At 34.3% G+C, this 14,308-nt stretch overlaps 1 protein-coding gene across 1 annotated transcript; it reads right to left on the bottom strand.

The window, feature by feature from the left end:
- Positions 1-1,148: 1,148 nt before the first annotated feature.
- LOC138322361 (uncharacterized protein DDB_G0286299-like) lies at positions 1,149-2,825 on the bottom strand. The gene has a single exon (XM_069266401.1). It carries the CDS (start codon positions 2,823-2,825, stop codon positions 1,149-1,151), a length of 1,677 nt encoding a protein of 558 aa, XP_069122502.1.
- Between the last annotated feature and the right edge of the window lie 11,483 nt (positions 2,826-14,308).

Below are 14,308 nucleotides of genomic sequence, written 5' to 3' on the forward strand. Positions count from 1 at the left end.
AATCGAAAGCGTAGTATCCGCCAGCTTCCTTAATAATTATGAACGTGTTTCCTTTAAAGGTGATAAAAGCACCATGACTTTCAGGCTGGTTTAACGCGGCATGTAATGCTTCATTCAGTGTGACAAACAGTAACACATCGAGATCTTGACCTGTATGCCCAAGTGTACCCTCTAGAGGTTCTTGAAATTCGAACTGGTAATTTTTCCCATAACATTCTAGCTCTCTTGGTATTTCATTTATTGAGACGTATTCGTGGTGCATTGTGGAGCTCTCCTGAAGGAAACCATAGACCTCGTCGCCTTGAAACAATATTAGGTCCAGATCCGGACTCATCCACGTGCTAACAGGCTTTTCTTTGCTATATACAAGAGCTGCTAGACTGTTCATTACACATTGTTTCCCTGCATTGTCTAAAAATCTTGGGTGTCCCTGATGAAAATTTCCCTGCACTGATTCATGCATGTCCCTTTGTGTCTGCATTTTTTCAAAACGTTTGTATGGGTGGCATTTATTCTCACCTAAATGGGCACTGTGTTTATTTATTGATTCAATACCTTCTGTCGAAGTGGATTTCTTTGCAACTGATTCTACATAAACGCCTGGTTTTTTGGGTACGTTATTGCCATTGCCAAATTGTTTTGTTTGCTTTCGACACATATTATTACCACTACATACAGCTGCACGATTACAACCCGCAAATGTTTCAACATTTCCAACCGTATCTTCAACGCTTAACACCACATCATAATGAGCTCGATATCTATGTATCAGATATATGGCTTCTTGTTCTACATCTCTATTTCGATCAACCTGTTTTGCTGAAAATTTCAACCAAGATGACAGATTCTCTTCATAGATGTACACATCGGTACAAAGAAAATCAGCAGCGGCCAATATTTCAATTTCTGTCGCCCATGTTCCGTTTTCCAGCATTTTCTTCTTCATCACCCAATCACCAACAGATTTATAACCAGATCTCAAGTGACTGTTGTATTGGTTTGCATTCTGAACCATGTGTATAACTGTGTCGTGTCGAATTTTTCTATGGTGCGTTTCATCATTACTTAGGCTATACGATAATGCTCTGAAAAAGCAGTTACCATCACCAAGTATTTGCTTCGTTTGCGTAGGTTTACCCAATATTTTATCATTCGTTTTTTTCCTTTTCAGTGCGACAATGACTACCGATTTTCAATTTCTTTGTCAATCTCTGTTGCGTTCCAGTGGATAATGAATTAAAGTAGAACACTGCAGGTCCAGTTTCACTTTCAAATTGAACTTCATCTGTTTGTTCAAAGTCAGCCGTTTCATCTCTTGTCTGTTCTGTGGTATCTCTGTTTGGACCAGCAAAATATTCATGTGAATCATTGTGTTGACTGGACAACTGATTTATTTTGTTATCTATCACAATTTTCATTTCTTTAGAGATTGGTAATAGAACGTGTTCGTTTTTCTTTAATGTTTTCTTCAATTTACGTGGTGTTCTAGATTTTCTGATCGAACTAACATTTTCTTTTCCATTGTCTGTAGTGTGACATTTTTCTTCATTGTCATGAAGAATTGGAACATCTATTTCACGTTTACTCTCAGAATCTTTGCATTGTTTCTGTTTGTTTGATTTTCCTTTTAGTTTTTTTCTTTTCTGTTTATTTAATATTTCCAGTTTTTCTTGGCATGGTTTTAATTTCATGTTTTTGGTTTTAATTCTTCTACGGTTGGTTGGTCTCTCGCAAGAATACCTTAATCGAGATGTATGATGTTTTACTTTAATATGTTTCACCTTTTGATTTGAAATGTCAATAACTACGTTTTCCCCAGATTTTTCATTCGTTTTACCTTTTCTTAATTTTCTATCTGCCTTTGCAGTGATCAACATTATATTGAAGCGTTGCTTGTGTTTGCGTTTCGGCGTTTTAGTAGGATTATTCTCACCCAAAGGTGGTTTGTCAACTTTTCTTAAGGATGTAGCGACCTCACAAGCATATTCAGCTTTCTGTAAGGAGGTAGTATCCTCACTAGCAAATTCAACTTTTTTTAACAAGGTAACATTCTCACTCGTTAACTCAGCAGTTTTTTTTAACGAGGTAGCATCCTCACTACATGTAGTAAGCTCAGCAGCTTTTTTTAACGAGGTAGCATCCTCAGCAGTTAACTCAGCAGCTTTTTTTAACGAGGTAGCATCCTCAACAGTTAACTCAGCAGCTTTTTTTAACGAGGTAGCATCCTCAGCAGCTTTTTTTAACGAGGTAGCATCCTCATCAGTTAACTCGGCAGCTTTTTTAAACGAGGTAGCATCCTCACCAGTTAACTCAGCAGCTTTTTTTAACGAGGTAGCATCCTCACTAGTAGGCTCAGCAGCTTTTTTTAACGAGGTAGCATCCTCAGCAGTTAACTCAGCAGATTTTTTTAACGAGGTAGCATCCTCAGCAGTTAACTCAGCAGATTTTTTTAACGAGGTAGCATCCTCAGCAGTTAACTCAGCAGCTTTTTTTAACGAGGTAGCATCCTCAGCAGTTAACTCGGCAGATTTTTTTAACGAGGTAGCATCCTCAGCAGTTAACTCAGCAGCTTTTTTTAACGAGGTAGCATCCTCAGCAGTTAACTCGGCAGCTTTTTTTAACGAGGTAGCATCCTCAGCAGTTAACTCAGCAGATTTTTTTAACGAGGTAGCATCCTCAGCAGTTAACCCAGCAGCTTTTTTTAACGAGGTAGCATCCTCACTAGTAGGCTCAGCAGTATTTTTTAACGAGATAACATCCTCTGGTGTCTCAGAAGGTACCCTCTTCTTCGCCAAACCCTTCCGCCAGTTCTTCTTTCGAGGCATTTTGAATCTGTAAAAGCTATTTATTATAAACTGAACAAAGGCAATTCAAAATTGCGAGACAAAAAATTCAATGGTAGAAAAAACCAAGGTGTTAGATAAACCTATTGTGGAATAAACTGTTATATGCCAATTATGGTCTTTATTATTCTGTTAATGAAGGAAAGATTGTTGAAATTTTATTTTTATTCCTAATCAAAATAGAATGCATAAAACTATTGATAATGGTTTTAATGAAAAACAAATGCTGTACCAAAGGACCTCTTTCACGAACTTCGGAAATTCGCCCACGATGCAATATCATCAAAACTAAATATTATATGTAGTAACATGAGTGCAAACCTTTTAAATACGATTAAAAAATTGCAGGGGGCTGTGCTATGGCCAAATTAAAGTTGTCAATTCGAGGGGTATGACAGGGATCCCTTTTTTATCCAAAACCGTATCAAAATGTCGTCATAAGAAAATGGTTTGAAGATAGTGTATAACGAGAAGCAAAACACAATACGAAAGCAATATGGAAGTACATTAGATCAAAATTAAAATAGCCCTGCAGGCAGAACGTTATGATTTTACCTGCATCCTATTGTGCATGATCGTAAAAGGCGACTAAATTTAGGATTTTTTTTTCTCTTTTTCCTACCTTTATTCTTCCTAACATCTCCCTTGACAATGCCTCACTATTGGCCTTCTATTATACTTCAGGATGCTGTATCAAAAGAATTTTTCAGATTGAAGGTAGATAGAATCAGTTACATCTTCGTAACCTCAAGAAAACAGCAGAGGCAATTTCTTCACAAAAAAACAACTATTCAGCATTTCATCGAAAAAAGGAACAGTACCAGATGATTGAAAAAAGCTCAAATAACCGATATTTAAAACAAAAGTCACAAATGCGAAAGAGGACATTATAAACCTTTTAGTTCAACACTTTCAACTAAAACAATGGCCCTGCTGAGAGGGCGTTAGAATTTTACCGGCTGCCCCTATGCATGATCTTATTTTTCCTCTTATTTCTTACTAACTTCATTCTTCCTAACATCTCCCTTGACAATACCTCACTATTGGCCTTCTTTTATACTTCAGGATGCTGTATCAAAAGAATTTTTCAGTTTGAAGGTAGATAGAATCAGTTACATCTTCGTAGCCTCAAGAAATCAGCAGAGGCAATTTCTTCACCAAAAAAACTATTCAGCATTTCATTGAAAAAAGGAACAGTACCAGATGATTGAAAAAAAAAGTTCAAATAACCGTTATTTAAAACAAAAGTCTCAAATGCGAAAGAGGAAATTATAAATTTTTTAGTTCAACTAAAACAATGGCCCTGCTGAAAGGGCGTTAGAATTTTACCGGCTGCCCCTATGCATGATCGTAAAAGGCGACTAAATTTAGGATTTTTTTTCTCATCTACCTACCTTTATTCTTCCTAACATCTCCCTTGACAATACCTCACTATTGGCCTTCTATTATACTTCAGGATGCTGTATCAAAAGAATTTTTCAGAATGAAGGTAGATAGAATCAGTTACATCTTCGTAACCTCAAGAAAACAGCAGAGGCAATTTCTTCACAAAAAAACAACTATTCAGCATTTCATTGAAAAAAGGAACAGTACCAGATGATTGAAAAAAAACTCAAATAACCGTTATTTAAAACAAAAGTCACAAATGCGAAAGAGGACATTATAAACCTTTTAGTTCAACACTTTCAACTAAAACAATGGCCCTGCTGAGAGGGCGTTAGAATTTTACCGGCTGCCCCTATGCATGATCTTATTTTTCCTCTTATTTCTTACTAACTTCATTCTTCCTAACATCTCCCTTGACAATACCTCACTATTGGCCTTCTATTATACTTCAGGATGCTGTATCAAAAGAATTTTTCAGATTGAAGGTAGATAGAATCAGTTACATCTTCGTAACCTCAAGAAAACAGCAGAGGCAATTTCTTCACCAAAAAAACTATTCAGCATTTCATTGAAAAAAGGAACAGTACCAGATGATTGAAAAAAAAGCTCAAATAACCGTTATTTAAAGCAAAAGTATCAAATGCGAACGAGGAAATTATGAGCCTTTTAGTTCAACTTAAACAATGGCCCTGCTGAAAGGGCGTTAGAATTTTACCGGCTGCCCCTATGCATGATTGTAAAAGGCGACTAAATTTAGGATCTAATTTTCCTCTTATTTCTTACTAACTTCATTTTACTAACTTCATTCTTCCTAACGTCTCCCTCGACACCGCCTCATTTTTGGCCTTCGGTCGAGCGCTCGCCCCTATGAGGTAGGCTCTGGGTTCTGTCCCCTGGCTGAGACACACCAAAGTCTAAAAAAGTGTTAATTTCTGCTGCTGCTAAGCGTTCAGCATAAATGAATGGGACGACTGTTTGGCCCGTTGTCGCTTGATGTCTTCTGTGGCATGCTTCAGTTATATAGCACTATAAAAAGGTCAACAGTTCCACTATACAAGAAGACAACAGAAATATAGCGCAGACTTTTTAAACAAGAAACAGGCTTTTAGGTGAAAAGCCCGTCAAATTATCCCGGTGACAATTTCTAGTTAGGGCTTTTCACTTTTTGGTGAAAAGACCTATTGTTTTCGTTAAGTTTCTTATTCTTCTTATTATTATTATTCTTATTATTCTTCTTCCTGTTTTTGTTGAACGCTCTTCGTCAACGTAACACACAGGTTAAAATGATTTCAGTATGTTTTAACAACTTAAGGTTCTGAAAAATTAAGTGTCAAAATCCAAATGCCGCATGACGTAAACTTAAAACAAACTTTTTGTGAAAAGACCTATTGTTTTCGTTAAGTTTCTTATTCTTCTTATATTATTATTCTTATTATTCTTCTTCCTGTTTTTGTGAACGCTCTCTCGGTCAAACGGTAACACACAGGTTAAAAATGATTTCAGTATGTTTTAACCAAACATCTGAAGGTGTTCCATGAACAAAATTAAGTAGGTCAAAAATTCCAAAATGGCCGCCATGACGTAAAACCTTAAAACCACAAAAACTGCTTTAACTCAAAAAATATGAAAGCTATTGCAAATCTGAAGGTATTTTATTGTAGGGAATGAACATATCTAACTTTTACCCATGACATGTTTCCACAAAATATGTCTTGTTAAAAAGCTCGCTAGAGGTCAAAGTTTACAAAAAAGTGACTATTTTTAGAATTTTTTTTTTATTCAATTTTTTCCAAATTTTTTTCCATTGCATCGATGCAGTATCTCATTCTGAAGGCTTTGATGTCTTCAAATTAAAAATTAGTCCACTAAATAATTTTTTATGACGTAATTAATATTTAACTAAGATTTTTTTTTCAAATTTCGACAATTATATTTTAAACATCTCCTCTGATTCCACCAGTGCGATCAAGCCCAAACGCACTACAAATCTTCCACTTGTCACCGTGACCAATTCTTGTTAATATGGTGTTGATTCAAATTCAAATATGGCCGCAATGACGGCACTTCCGGTTTAACCTAGACATCCATAACTCGTTAACCACTGAGCCAATTCCTTTCATGTTTTTTGTATGTTATGTAGAATAGCATACTGAGAAACTTTGTAATTGTACATTTTTCTCTAAAATGTCAACTTCCGAATGATCATTGACTCATAATGGAAATTCGCCATTTTCGGTGAAAATCACGAAAAAAATCTTCTTGTCAAGTTCTACATAGTATAGAGGCTTCATGATTTGCATGAAGTAAGCTTAGGTAGTTGACTATCGGGTTTGAAAAAATAAACGAGCTTGACCGTCATCCAAGGTCACAGAGTGCGTGTGATTGTAGAGTTATGAAAATAATCCTGTGAAAATTCAGCTCATTGAGACAGCCGTAGCTCGTTAACCACACAGCCAATTACTTTCATTTTTGGATATGTTATGTAGAATCAAAAATGAAACAATTAGTTTTGTATACAATTTTTCTGTTAAACGTCAACTTCCGGTTGGAAATAAGGGACAAAGTTCAAAAATGCAATTTTTCGACAAAATCATTAAAAAAATCTTCTCAATTTCTAGAAGGCCTAGAGACCTAATATTAAGCATGAAGCATGCTGACATAAATGCCTACCAAGTTTGTTAATGTGATTGACCTTGACCTATATCAAAGGGCACTCAGGCTAACAATCCTAAAGTCTTCAAATGACTTATTGTAAAGTTCTGAAAGGCCTAAGACCTGGTATTGGACTTTTGGTACGTTGAAACTAAGCGTTACCGAGTGTTTTATAAATGACCATGAACGAAGTAGCTTTTAGGTGAAAAGCCCGTCAAATTGTCCCGGTGACAATTTCTAGTTATTATTATTCTTCTTCCTGTTTTTGTGAACGCTCTATCGGTCAAACGGTAAGACATAGGATAAAAATGATTTCAGTATGTTTAAACCAAACATCTGAAGGTGATCCATGAACAAAATTAAGTAGGTCAAAAAATCCAAAATGGCCGCCATGACGTAAAACCTTAAAACACAAAAAATGCTATAACTCAAAAAGTATAAAAGCTATTTCAAATCTGAAGGTATTTTATTGTAGGGAATGAACATATCTAACTTTTACCCAGTACATGTTTCCACAAAATATGTCTTGTTAAAAAGCTCGCTATTAGGTCAAAATTTACCAAAAGTGACTATTTTTAGAATTTTTTTATTATTCATTTTTTCCGCAACTTTTTTCAATATATCGATTCAGGATATCATTTTGAAGGTTTGATGTCTTCAAATTAAAAATTGGTCCACTAAATAATTTTTTATGACGTAATTAATATTTAACTAAGATTTTTTTGCAAATTTCGACAATTATATTTTAAACATCTCCTCTGATTCCACCAGTCCGATCAAGCCCAAACTCACACAAGATCTTCCACTTATCACCGTGACTAATTCTTGTTAATATGGTGTTGATTCAAATTCAAATATGGCCGCAATGACGTCACTTCCGGTTTAACCTAGACAGCCATAACTCGTTAACCACTGAGCCAATTCCTTTCATATTTTTCTATGTTATGTAGAATAGCATACTGAGAAACTTTGTAATTGTACATTTTTCTCTAAAATGTCAACTTCCGGTTGATCATTGACTCATAATGCAAAATCGCCGTTTTCGGTGAAAATCACGAAAAAAATCTTCTTGTCAAGTTCTACATAGTATAGAGGCTTCATGATTTGCATGAAGTAAGCTTAGGTAGTTGACTATCGGGTTTGAAAAAATAAACGAGCTTGACCTTCATCCAAGGTCACAGAGTGCGTGTGATTGTAGAGTTATGAAAATAATCCTGTGAAAATTCAGCTCATTGAGACAGCCGTAGCTCGTTAACCACAAAGCCAATTACTTTCATTTTTGGATATGTTATGTAGAATAAAAAATGAAACAATTCATTTCGCACAACTTTTCTGTAAAACGTCAACTTCCGGTTGGAAATAAGGGACAAAGTTCAAAAATGCAATTTTTCGACAAAATCATTAAAAAATCTTCTTCTCAATTTCTAGAAGGCCTAGAGACCTAATATTAAGCATGAAGCATGCTGACATAAATGCCTACCAAGTTTGTTAATGTGATTGACCTTGACCTATATCAAAGGGCACTCGGGCTAACAATCCTAAAATCTTCAAATGACTTATTGTAAGAGTTCTGAAAGGCCTAAGACCTGGTATTGGACTTTTGGTACGTTGAAACTTATAAGCACTACCAAGTGTTTTATGAATGACCTTGAACGGAGTAGCTTTTAGGTGAAAAGCCCGTCAAATTGTCCCGGTGACAATTTCTAGTTTCTTATTATTATTATTTATTATTATTATTCTTCTTCCTGTTTTTGTGAACGCTCTATCGGTCAAACGGTAAGACATAGGATAAAAATGATTTCAGTATGTTTTAAACCAAACATCTGAAGGTGTTCCATGAACAAAATTAAGTAGGTCAAAAATTCCAAAATGGCCGCCATGACGTAAAACCTAAAAACACAAAAACTGCTATAACTCAAAAAGTATGAAAGCTATTTCAAATCTGAAGGTATTTTATTGTAGGGAATGAACATATCTAACTTTTACCCACATTTTCCACAAAATATGTCTCGTTAAAAAGCTCGCTAGAGGTCAAAGTTTACAAAAAAGTGACTATTTTTAGATTTTTTTTTATTATTCAATTTTTTCCAAATCATACATCGATTCAGTATGTCATTTTAAAGGCTTTGGATGTCTTCAAAAAAAAATTGGTCCACTACTAATAATTTTTTATGACGTAATTAATATTTAACTAAGATTTTTTTTCAAATTTCGACAATTATATTTTAAACATCTCCTCTGATTCCACCAGTCCGATCAAGCCCAAACTCACACAAGATCTTCCCACTTATTACCGTGACTAATTCTTGTTAATATGGTGTTGATTTCAAATTCAAATATGGCCGCAATGACGTCACTTCCGGTTTAACCTAGACAGCCATAAACTCGTTAACCACTGAGCCAATTTCTTTCATTTTTTTATATGTTATGTAGAATAGCATACTGAGAAACTTTGTAATTGTACATTTTTCTCTAAAATGTCAACTTCCGGTTGTTTATTGACTCATACTTGCAAAAATCGCCATTTTCGGTGAAAAATCACGAAAAAAAATCTTCTTGTCAAGTTCTACATAGTATAGAGGCTTCATGATTTGCATGAAGTAAGCTTAGGTAGTTTGACTATCGGGTTTGAAAAAAATAAACGAGCTTGACCTTCATCCAAGGTCACAGAGTGCGTGTGATTGTAGAGTTATGAAAATAATCCTGTGAAAATTCAGCTGCATTGAGACAGCCGTAGCTCGTTAAACCACAAAGCCAATTACTTTAATTTTTTGGATCAACTTTCCGGTTTTTTATGTAGAATCAAAAATGAAACAATTCATTTTGTTACAACATTTCCTGTAAAACGTCAACTTCCGGTAGGAAATAAGGGACAAAGTTCAAAAATGCAATTTTCGACAAAATCAATAAAAAATCTTCTTATCAATTCATCTAAAAGACAAATTTGATAAATAGAAGGCCTATGAGACCTAAAATAATATTAAGCATGAAGCATACTGACATAAATGCCTACCAGTGTTTGTTAATGTGATTGACCTTGACCTATATCAGAAAAGCGGCACTCGGGCTAACAATCCTAAAATCTTCAAATGACTTATTGTAGAGTTCTGAAAGGCCTAAGACCTGTAAGACTGGTATTAAGACTTTTGGTAATGGTGAAAGCTTTTTGAAAAGCACTACCAAGTGTTTTCGAATTCACCTTGAACGGAGTAGTTTTTTAGGGTTTCTAAGAAAAGTCCCCTTCAAAATTGTCTTTTTCGAACTTTTTGGTGAAAAGACTTATTGTTTTTCTAGTTTCTTATTCTTATTATTATTATTTCTTATTATTCTTCTTCCTGTTTTTGTGAACGCTCTCTCGGTCAAACGGTAAGACATAGGATAAAAATGATTTCAGTATGTTTAAACCAAACATCTGAAGGTGTTCCATGAACAAAATTAAGTAGGTCAAAAATTCCAAAATGGCCGCCATGACGTAAAACCTAAAACCACACAAAATCTGCTATAACTCAAAAAGTATGAAAGCTTCTTTGCAAATCTGAAGGTATTTTATTGTAGGGAATGAACATATCTAACTTTTACCCATGACATGTTTCCACAAAATATGTCTCGTTAAAAAGCTCGCTATTAGGTCAAAGTTTACAAAAAAGTGACTATTTTTAGATTTTTTTTATTATTCAATTTTTTTTTCCAAATTTTTTCCATTACATCGATGCAGTATCTCATTTGAAGGTTTTGATGTCTTCAAATTAAAAATTAGTCCACTAATTAATTTTTTTATGACGTAATTAATATTTAACTAAGATTTTTTTTGCAAATTTCGACAATTATATTTTTAAACATCTCCTCTGATTCCACCAGTGCGATCAAGCCCAAACGCACTACAAATCTTCCACTTGTCACCGTGACCAATTCTTGTTAATATGGTGTTGATTCAAATTCAAATATGGCCGCAATGACGTCACTTCCGGTTTAACCTAGACATCCATAACTCGTTAACCACTGAGCCAATTCCTTTCATGTTTTTGTATGTTATGTAGAATAGCATACTGAGAAACTTTGTAATTGTACATTTTTCTCTAAAATGTCAACTTCCGGTTGATCATTGACTCATAATGGAAATTCGCCATTTTCGGTGAAAATCACGAAAAAAAATCTTCTTGTCAAGTTCTACATAGTATAGAGGCTTCATGATTTGCATGAAGTAAGCTTAGGTAGTTGACTATCGGGTTTGAAAAAATAAACGAGCTTGACCTTCATCCAAGGTCACAGAGTGCGTGTGATTGTAGAGTTATGAAAATAATCCTGTGAAAATTCAGCTCATTGAGACAGCCGTAGCTCGTTAACCACAAAGCCAATTACTTTCATTTTTGGATATGTTATGTAGAATCAAAAATGAAACAATTCAGTTTTGTTACAATTTTTCTGTTAAAACGTCAACTTCCGGTAGGAAATAAGGGACAAAGTTCAAAAATGCAATTTTTCGACAAAATCATTAAAAAAAATCTTCTTATCAATTTCTAGAAGGCCTAGAGACCTAATATTAAGCATGAAGCATGCTGACATAAATGCCTACCAAGTTTGTTAATGTGATTGACCTTGACCTATATCAAAGGGCACTCAGGCTAACAATCCTAAAATTATTATTATTCTTTAATTATTATTCTTCTTCCTGTTTTTGTGAACGCTCTATCGGTCAAACGGTAAGACATAGGATAAAAATGATTTCAGTATGTTTAAACCAAACATCTGAAGGTGATCCATGAACAAAATTAAGTAGGTCAAAAAATCCAAAATGGCCGCCATGACGTAAAACCTAAAAACACAAAAAACTGCTATAACTCAAAAAATATGAAAGCTATTGCAAATCTGAAGGTATTTTATTGTAGGGAATGAACATATCTAACTTTTTACCCATGACATGTTTCCACAAAATATGTCTCGTTAAAAAGCTCGCTAGAGGTCAAAGTTTACAAAAAAGTGACTATTTTTAGATTTTTTTTTATTATTCAATTTTTCTCCAATTCTTTTTTCATTACATCGATGCAGTATGTCATTCTGAAGATTTTAATGTCTTCAAACTTAAAATTGTCACTAAATAATTTTTTATGACGTAATTAATATTTAACTAAGATTTTTTTTTGCAAATTTCGACAATTATATTTTAAACATCTCCTCTGATTCACCAGTCCGATCAAGCCCAAACTCACACAAGATCTTCCACTTATCACCGTGACCAATTCTTGTTAATATGGTGTTGATTCAAATTCAAATATGGCCGCAATGACGTCACTTCCGGTTTAACCTAGACAGCCATAACTCGTTAACCACTGAGCCAATTTCTTTCATGTTTTTTATATGTTGATGTAGAAATAGCATACTGAGAAACTTTGTAATTGTACATTTTTCTCTAAAATGTCAACTTCCGGTTGATCATTGACTCATAATGAAATTCGCCATTTTCGGTGAAAATCACGAAAAAAATCTTCTTGTCAAGTTCTACATAGTATAGAGGCTTCATATTTGCATGAAGTAAGCTTAGGTAGTTGACTATCGGGTTTGAAAAAATAAACGAGCTTGACCTTCATCCAAGGTCACAGAGTGCGTGTGATTGTAGAGTTATGAAAATAATCCTGTGAAAATTCAGCTCATTGAGACAGCCGTAGCTCGTTAACCACAAAGCCAATTACTTTCATTTTTGGATATGTTATGTAGAATCAAAAATGAAACAATTCATTTTGTTACAACTTTTCTGTAAAACGTCAACTTCCGGTTGGAAATAAGGGACAAAGTTCAAAAATGCAATTTTTTCGACAAAATCATTAAAAAAATCTTCTTCTCAATTTCTAGAAGGCCTAGAGACCTAATATTAAGCATGAAGCATGCTGACATAAATGCCTACCAAGTTTGTTAATGTGATTGACCTTGACCTATATCAAAGGGCACTCGGGCTAACAATCCTAAAATCTTCAAATGACTTATTGTAAAGTTCTGAAAGGCCTAAGACCTGGTATTGGACTTTTGGTACGTTGAAACTAAGCGCTACCAAGTTTTTTATAAATGACCTTGAACGAAGTAGCTTTTAGGTGAAAAGCCCGTCAAATTGTCCCGGTGACAATTTCTAGTTCTTATTATTATTATTCTTATTATTATTATTCTTCTTCCTGTTTTTGTGAACGCTCTATCGGTCAAACGGTAAGACATAGGATAAAAATGATTTCAGTATGTTTAAACCAAACATCTGAAGGTGATCCATGAACAAAATTAAGTAGGTCAAAAATTCCAAAATGGCCGCCATGACGTAAAACCTAAAAACACAAAAAACTGCTATAACTCAAAAAGTATGAAAGCTATTTCAAATCTGAAGGTATTTTATTGTAGGGAATGAACATATCTAACTTTTACCCATGACATGTTTCCACAAAATATGTCTCGTTAAAAAGCTCGCTAGAGGTCAAAGTTTACAAAAAAATGACTATTTTTAGAATTTTTTTTTATTATTCATTTTTTCCAACTTTTTTCAATACATCGATTCAGTATGTCATTTTGAAGGTTTGGATGTCTTCAAATTAAAATTGGTCCACTAATTAATTTTTTATGACGTAATTAATATTTAACTAAGATTTTTTTGCAAATTTCGACAATTATATTTTAAACATCTCCTCTGATTCACCAGTCCGATCAAGCCCAAACTCACACAAGATCTTCCACTTATCACCGTGACCAATTCTTGTTAATATGGTGTTGATTCAAATTCAAATATGGCCGCAATGACGTCACTTCCGGTTTAACCTAGACAGCCATAACTCGTTAACCACTGAGCCAATTCCTTTCATTTTTTTGTATGTTATGTAGAATAGCATACTGAGAAACTTTGTAATTGTACATTTTTCTCTAAAATGTCAACTTCCGGTTGATCATTGACTCATAATGCAAATTCGCCATTTTCGGTGAAAATCACGAAAAAAATCTTCTTGTCAAGTTCTACATAGTATAGAGGCTTGATGATTTGCATGAAGTAAGCTTAGGTAGTTGACTATCGGGTTTGAAAAAAATAAACGAGCTTGACCTTCATCCAAGGTCACAGAGTGCGTGTGATTGTAGAGTTATGAAAATAATCCTGTGAAAATTCAGCTCATTGAGACAGCCGTAGCTCGTTAACCACAAAGCCAATTACTTTCATTTTTGGATATGTTATGTAGAATCAAAAATGAAACAATTCATTTTTATCATTTTTCTGTAAAACGTCAACTTCCGGTTGGAAATAAGGGACAAAGTTCAAAAATGCAATTTTTCGACAAAATCATTAAAAAATCTTCTTCTCAATTTCTAGAAGGCCTAGAGACCTAATATTAAGCATGAAGCATGCTGACATAAATGCCTACCAAGTTTGTTAATGTGATTGACCTTGACCTATATCAAAGGGCACT

This window comes from Argopecten irradians, chromosome 4, assembly GCF_041381155.1.
Source record: "Argopecten irradians isolate NY chromosome 4, Ai_NY, whole genome shotgun sequence".
In the NCBI taxonomy this organism is placed as follows: Eukaryota; Metazoa; Mollusca; class Bivalvia; order Pectinida; family Pectinidae; genus Argopecten; species Argopecten irradians.

Bases quoted from the DNA above. Each gene is read 5' to 3' on its own strand.
- LOC138322361 (XM_069266401.1), bottom strand. From the start codon at position 2,825: ATGCCTCGAAAGAAGAACTGGCGGAAGGGTTTGGCGAAGAAGAGGGTA.